The following is a 7,414-nucleotide window of genomic DNA, read 5'->3' as shown; positions in this document are numbered from 1 at the left end:
AAAGCATGGTGCGGTAAGGCTGCTGCAGGGCATGGCCGCAGCATATAGACGACGAGGTCGGCCTTCTGAGGTCAGCTCGGCCTTCTGAGCTCGGCAGCCTTCTGTGCTCGGCCTTCTGTGCTCGGCCTTCTGAGCTCGGCAGCCTTCTGAGCTCGGTAGCTTTCTAGTCTCGGCCTGCGGAGCTCGGCCTTCTGAGCTCGGCAGCCTTCTGGTCTCGGCAGCCTTCTGTGCTCGGCAGCCTGGATGAGCTCGGTCTTCGGAGCTCGGCAGCATGGATGAGCTCGGCAGCCTTTTGAGCTCGGCTTGGCTCTCTGAGCTCGGCCTGCATGATGAGCTTGGCTCGGCCTTCTGAGCTCGGCCTGCATGATGAGCTCGGCTCGGCTCAGTCTTCTGAGCTCGGCTCGGCCTTCTAGGCTCGGCCTGCATGGTGAGCTCAGGCTTGTTGTCAGATTTGGGTGCTTTAATTATACGTGTGGGGTGGTCTATTTTTTCCCCCAACAGGAATTATAAAAGGAGACATTCTAAGTTTTTATGTTTCTGGCTCCTATAATCATTTGTATACAATATTTTTGTTATATTTGCCTAAATTCACCTAGTTTCTCTCTCTCTCTCTCTCTCTGGCACACACACAAGGAAAAAAAAAACACTAAATTCTCACTAGCTAGTTATTCTTATCTAGTGCTAACTTGTAATTGCTTAATTACTTGGCATCCCCCTTTGCTACAAAGAAATCAAGGATTTAAACCAATGTTGGTATCACCATCTTTTTTGTGAAAAAGTTATCTAATATTTAAGCTAGGTTCATTTTTCGGATTAAATTCCTCTTATAAGTAGACAAATATGGAGACTATTTGAGGAAAAAAAATACTATTAATCATGATTTTTTCTTCTTCTTATAATTCCATCTCAAGCTATGACAACAGACATGCTATTGATTGCTTTCGAGATATAGACACATATTTATGGAAAAATGGGATAGGGATTTTGAAAAGAAATTTATTTAGTTGTTTTGGTAAGATTTTAGTATTAGCCGTTACATGTAAAAATATATAAAAATTTAATTAGTTTGATCAATGATGCAATATTAACTAAAAAGGTAGGGCGTATTACATGATTGAAGCCTTCATGCACAATTTAAGAATAACAATTAACTTTACTATGACCATGCCATTCTAAATCCATACAAGACTATAAAAACATTATATTTCATTCTTGAAAGGAAGAAAAAATAGAAAAGAAATAAAGAATTCTTTTAATAGCAAGAATCTCCCAATTTGCTAAATCATGAGCGAAATGTGGAAATGTGAAATCCTAAATATTTTCTCATTCATCTAAGCAAACTAAATCCAAGCCGGGCGGTCATCTATCCAGACCGTTAGGCTCAGCTAAAAGACCGGATCTCTTCCCTTTTTAGGCAAGGCCAGCTTTATTTCCCACCTTCCCGAGCCAACCATAAAGTGCCACGTCATCAGGGCAGCACTGCCCGGAATTTCCTGCGCTGGAAATCTCGTTGCGAGGCCGGTCATAGACCGCTAAGCTTAGGCTGTCATTCCCTCAAAGAAACGCCTCTCCTTTTGTTCTCCCTCCCACCTCCCCTGTTTCTATCTCCTCCCTCCTCCTCTCCTCTGTTTCGGTATATCCTCCCCTGTTTCTCTTCTTCTTCTTCTTCTTTGGAATAGGAGGAGAGGCCGCCCTTTCCATAGGAAAGGGCCCATCACTTTTGTCCCCTCCCTTGCTCCTTTATCTTCCTTCTAATGGGCTCTGTTTCTTTATATTCTCCCCTGTTTCTATTCTGCTTCCTCCCAATATAGATTGAAAGAGAAGAAGACCTCCCCTGTTCCGGGTTTGGTTAAAGTTGCGATCTTGTTGGGCCTAATGGGGAGTTCTCAGGTGGTCGACGCCGATGATGATGAGTATGCGAAGCTAATCAGGAAGATGAACCCCCCAAGGTGAGCGGTTTATGGGATTTTTCTCAAGGATTTCATTTCCGGTTTTTGTGGTTTTAGTTAACGTACTGACTTGTTTTAATTAGAATTAGATATGAGTTTCTCTTTTATTCTTTTGGATGGTTTCCTACTGATTTGTGCTGGTTTTGATTGAAATATGTCTTGGATAGTTTCTTTCAAGCCTAAGTTTCAGTTTCTCTTGAATTTTTGGGGATTCGGGTGCATTTTATTTTCTCAAGGTTTATTATCATGATTATCTTCTGTTGAATGTTGAATTTTTTTGAAGTTTAGAATTGGGTCTGTTTTATTTGGAATTGTAGGTTTTCACGAGGATTTAAACCAGGTTTTACTGTGCTTTGAATGCCGGAGGTAACCTGTAGGAGGTTTATCTGCAAATTTTTTACCTTTTTCTTTCAATACCTTCTTTGGCTGTTTCATTTGAATTTATTGTTTTCAAGATAATTACCACAATTTTCTGCTGTGATAATGGTTTTCTGGATTATTTTTTCCAGGATTTTTTGTTTACTGTGCTGTTGTTCAGAAGGAACCTTGTTTTGTTTTCTCAGCTAATGGCTTCTTCCAATTAATATTTTAAATATTTTTCCTATAGTTTTTTCTCAATGGTATTATGAGGATTTTTTGCTTTCCTTATGGTTTCTATCGAGGTTGTCCTTAAACATGGTTTATGAATTGGCTGTTTCAGGTCTCTGTTTTATTTTATGGAGCAATGTTATAATTTGATGTAGAGTTTCTATTTCTCCCCTTGTTTGTGATTCTCTACCTTGCTCAATCTTGTATCTGGAATCATATGTTCTCTTATTTCCTGGCCTTATCTCTTTTTTAATTGTAAAAAATATCTTTTTCTGGGTTTGTTTGGATACTTCAGTAGGATTTGGCTGAATTTTCTACGGATGCATGGTAGAAAGCCTATTTAAGCATAGCCCTGTATCAACTCGACACCCTCCAACCTGAAAATAAACCTACAGTCTGGAATTTAGGCTAAAATTTTGGTGGGTTCTTAGAAGATGTGAGCTCTGTAGGCCAACAAATCAGATTTTTATAGAATATTTCCATAAAAATATCCAAACAAGCCCTTCATAGTTTATATTTTATCTGCATGCATGTGTGCATCTTATATCATTACTTTCATTTCTTGTTTCCAATTATTGTAGTCATTGCTTACAATCTGATACTGATTGTAAACCTTGTTTGATGTTTTCCCATCTTTGTTACCTAATGAGCATTCTTTTGATTATTTTGATCTTCTCAATCCTCTCTCTCTCTCTCTCTACTTTTACTAGTTGCATAGTCTATCTGCACAGTTTACTTCTGTACTTTTTACCCCTTTCCCCTACCTTCTCATCCTATGAATTATTCTAAATCTACCATCCTTTTGAGAGATCTCTTGTTAGTTTCTACAAGTTTCTTCCAACTAACCTCTTCCTTTCTTTTTAATTTCCTTCAGGGTTGTCATTGACAACGACGCTTCAGATGATGCAACTGTTATTCAGGTAAAGTTGGAATCCTCTGATGACTTTGTACGTAAGCTATTAATAGGGAACCTGCAATCTAGATTAGTACTCTAAATTGTTATTCCTCTTCTAATAGGTGGATAGTGTAAATAAACATGGAATCCTCCTAGAAGTTGTACAAGTCCTCACAGATCTCAACCTCATAGTCACCAAAGCATACGTATCATCTGATGGAAATTGGTTCATGGATGGTAGGCTTTTCCACCATGTATATACTTCGAAGAATATCCCGACAGCTCGTACCATGACTTTTGATGGAATTTTGCTGACTTAATTGTCTTTTTCTAATGGGATGTCAGTGTTCAATGTGACTGATCGCAATGGGAACAAACTCAGGGACAAAGAGATCCTCAACTACATACAAAAAGTAAGCAAACTAGTAGTGGTTTTGTGACCTTTTCTTCTTGTGTGTCCATGGCATCACTGAGATGCTCTTCATCATAATTTTAATCATATCTGCATGCTTGAAGTCAGATTGTTTAGAGTCATTGTTAAGAGGGCTAATGTAGAACAAACCATCCAAATTGTGCAATGAGAGAATTTGGCATAGTTCCACAGCATCTCACTTCTATCAGTACCATCTTTTCTTTCCATTACATGGATGAAATGGTTCTCTTCCTTCAAACAAAGATATCTTTCAGCTTTGGATCCGACAGTCCTCCCATGTTGACCTTTTGTTCCTTTTGCACTGGTTTGAATAATTTTCTTGCAGTCCCTAGAATCAGACGCCTGCATCTTACCATCGCTGAGAAGCTCGGTCGGCGTAAAGCCCTCGAACGAATATACCTCGATCGAGCTAACGGGCACCGACAGGCCTGGCTTACTCTCTGAAGTCTGTGCCGTACTCACAGACCTCAAGTGCAATGTAGTGAAAGCTGAGGTCTGGACACACAATACCCGAGCTGCAGCTGTAGTTCATGTGACTGATGAGTCCACAAGGAGTGCAATTGAGGACCCAAAGAGGCTCTCCACCGTAAAGGAGCTGCTCTTCAATATTCTTACGTGGGACAAGGACTCAAGGAGAGCCAAGATGAGAGTCTCAATGGGAGGCACCCACACAGAAAGGAGGTTACATCAGATGATGTTCGACGACAGGGATTATGAGAGTGTTGGACTGGTGGAAGAAGGGGACAAGAAGTCAAGGCCTCAAGTTGCTGTCATGGACTGCACAGAGAAGGACTATTCCATCATTATTTTGAGGTCCAAGGATCGGCCAAAGCTCTTGTTTGATACTCTCTGCACTCTCACAGACATGCAGTACGTGGTGTTCCATGGAACAGTCAAGACGGGAAATTCTGAAGCTTATCAGGTTTGAAAGGCCCTTCCTTGATGCAGATGTATCCCAACTATCAAAAATATTTTGAGACTCTTTTGATTTGGTAACGAAGTGTTGATAGTTGTAAACTTTAGTTATTCAATTGCTTTCATTGGTTAACATAATAATTCATGGAGTTATCGAAGTCATATCTTGTTTGATTACAGGAGTACTACATTAGGCACATTGATGGGCACCCGGTGAATTCCGAAGCCGAACGACACCGCCTGATCCAGTGTCTTGAAGCAGCTATCGAGAGGAGAGCCTCAGAGGTATGTTTTTCCTAAAATCAAGAATAAGCTGATGAATTTTCTATCTATTTAACTATTTGTCTGGTTTGCAGGGATTGGAGTTGGAACTAGTAACAGAAGACAGGAGTGGACTCCTTTCTGATATCACTCGGATATTCCGGGAGAATGGCCTGTGCATCAGAAGAGCGGAGATCTCGACAAAGGGTGGCAAAGCAGTGGACACTTTCTCTGTCTCAGAGATGTCAGGCAGCCCTGTGGATGCCAAGATAATTGACTCGATTCGCAGGCAGACAGGCCAGATGATCCTAAGAGTGAAACAGAGCCCTTTACCTTCCAAGCCTTCTGAGGAGACAAGCACCACTGGATTCCTCCTTGCGAATTTCTTCAAGGGATGCTCATTTCACAGTTTTCGGTTGATCCGATCCTACTCATGAACTAAGATGGCAAGATAAATTACATAGAGCAGCACATCTCTGAATCACTTACTTGTAAATATGTTGCATTACCTTCAAAAGAAGAAAGAATGAATTTCACTTCTTAATCGAGGGTTATTTTCTTAGAAGAAATTTAAGTCCGTAAGAGTAGGTGGAACTAATCCCACCGAGCACGAACCAATGGACTTTTCCGACGGTAGTCAACTTCTTTGACTATAGGTTGTGAGGTCAGTTAATATAGTTATAGTTCAGTTGTCACTTTCTTTATCAAGTAAGCGAGCTGAGCGAAGGAAGTCGCCTTAGGGCGTGGGGTCCTCTCAAACGGCGAGGCCTTGTTTACTCCCTCCCTTAAGGTCGGACGAGTTGGCACGGGATAAAACAAGATAAAGAGTTTTTTTATTATGATTCGACATAACATAAACGATATATAATGATGTGATCTGCTAGAAATCTTAGTCTTGAATTCTGTAATTATTGACTTGTAAATAAATTCTACTTTGGGCTGTAAGGATGTACATATTCTATCTTACCAAAAAAAGCATTACGAAAACCTGTTCATGATTTGTTTTGGTTTGTTGGTTCCATTTCATACAACATTAGTTTCTTAAGCAAAGGGCTTGACATTTTTTCCCCTCTTTTTTCGTAGGATAAATTTGGTTCTCAGTTAGAAGAAACAAAAACATATTTTGTAAGCATGCATAGAAGAAAGTCATTTTGAGTTCAATGGACCAAGTGATGTCTCCTTTGTGATTGAAGGCAATGTGCCATGTTCTTCAGTGGGAGCCTGAGATTGGAAGCAGCCTATGGACAATGGGTATAAATGTACTGGATAGTTAATGCCTCACTGAACGGTGTATTGAAGGAGAAAAATCATTAGAGTAAACAATGCCAATTCCATGTTTAGGAATTTAAAACCACATTCAATTATTCAAAATATTATACTGCATCTTTTTCCTTCAATAGATATAACTTTCTTTGCCTGTTTTTTTTTTGGAGCAAGAGATGAGGCTCAAAGACATCGACACCCGATTACATTAAGCCACTGAAATCAGTAGCACAGAAAAGTTTGGAAAAAAAATGTAAAGGAAAACTTAGTACGTACAGAAAGCCGGGGGAAGGAAAAAAAGAAGAAAACTTAGTTTGTACACCCTATAATGGCATACATTCTGCCAATAGTAAATAGCTAAATCATCCTTAACTATAAACCCAGCAGCAGCCACATCAATTGCCTTGTAAGTCCCATCAAAGTTCATCTTGAGATAACTACTGGTTATGGAGTATCCAATAAAACCAAACAAGACAGGAAAAATATGGAGAACAGACATCCGATGCCACCACTTCGAACATCACCTAGTTGGAAAGTATTTTTTGATTCTGTATAAATATCCAAGATCTACCCAGTATATAGCTGATATCAGGGGCGGTCCAATACATTTGGAGGCCTAAAGCGGATTCAGTGAATAAGGCCTTTTTTTAATAATAAAAAATTTTAATAAATATAAAATACTTAGAAAAAAGATATGAAAATAGATAGCCATCAAGTACATTATTTCAACAAGAATGCATGTAAGCAACAAAGACATATAAAAACCTTTTCAGTTTAATATAATTTTTGAATGAAAGCACGGAAAAGTAATTATACTTAAGAAAGAGCCCATAAAATTGATTAAATAACTGAGATAATGCTTCGCAGTACTGTTTACATGTCAAGCAAGAGCAGACTAGGAAAAGATTATCCCATGGCACTTCATGGTCAAGGTAAAGGAAAGAATTTGTCTAGAAAAGAACCTCTCTATGAGAAAAAATAGGGGTATTATGGAAAATTCACTCTATCTAATTAATAAAAGTCCCATCCCCCATCTCCCCTTCAAGGCAGCCACTGCAACATCACAGCACAGCAGCCATTCAACCCCCCTCCCTCCTTTTCTTTCTCTAC

The 7,414-nt window shown here is 39.5% G+C and overlaps 1 protein-coding gene across 1 annotated transcript; it reads left to right on the top strand.

The window, feature by feature from the left end:
• The first annotated feature begins 1,567 nt into the window (after window positions 1-1,567).
• On the top strand, window positions 1,568-6,028 carry LOC103717456 (ACT domain-containing protein ACR6-like). The gene is made up of 7 exons (XM_008805853.3): window positions 1,568-1,949; window positions 3,412-3,457; window positions 3,555-3,669; window positions 3,778-3,845; window positions 4,191-4,787; window positions 4,961-5,065; window positions 5,137-6,028. The coding sequence occupies exons 1-7, from the start codon at window positions 1,876-1,878 to the stop codon at window positions 5,476-5,478; spliced, it is 1,347 nt and encodes a 448-aa protein (XP_008804075.2). The 5' UTR covers window positions 1,568-1,875; the 3' UTR covers window positions 5,479-6,028.
• The last annotated feature ends 1,386 nt before the right edge of the window (window positions 6,029-7,414 follow it).

The sequence above is a fragment of the Phoenix dactylifera genome, chromosome 9 (genome assembly GCF_009389715.1).
Source record: "Phoenix dactylifera cultivar Barhee BC4 chromosome 9, palm_55x_up_171113_PBpolish2nd_filt_p, whole genome shotgun sequence".
In the NCBI taxonomy this organism is placed as follows: domain Eukaryota; kingdom Viridiplantae; phylum Streptophyta; class Magnoliopsida; order Arecales; family Arecaceae; genus Phoenix; species Phoenix dactylifera.
The sequence above is the reverse complement of the archived record's forward strand: the minus strand, read 5'-3'. Positions and strand labels throughout refer to the sequence as shown.

Bases quoted from the DNA above. Each gene is read 5' to 3' on its own strand.
- LOC103717456 (XM_008805853.3), top strand. From the start codon at position 1,876: ATGGGGAGTTCTCAGGTGGTCGACGCCGATGATGATGAGTATGCGAAG. The intron at 3,458-3,554 runs GTAAAGTTGGAA...CTCTTCTAATAG, and splicing joins ATGATGCAACTGTTATTCAG to GTGGATAGTGTAAATAAACA. The intron at 3,670-3,777 runs GTAGGCTTTTCC...ATGGGATGTCAG, and splicing joins TGGAAATTGGTTCATGGATG to TGTTCAATGTGACTGATCGC.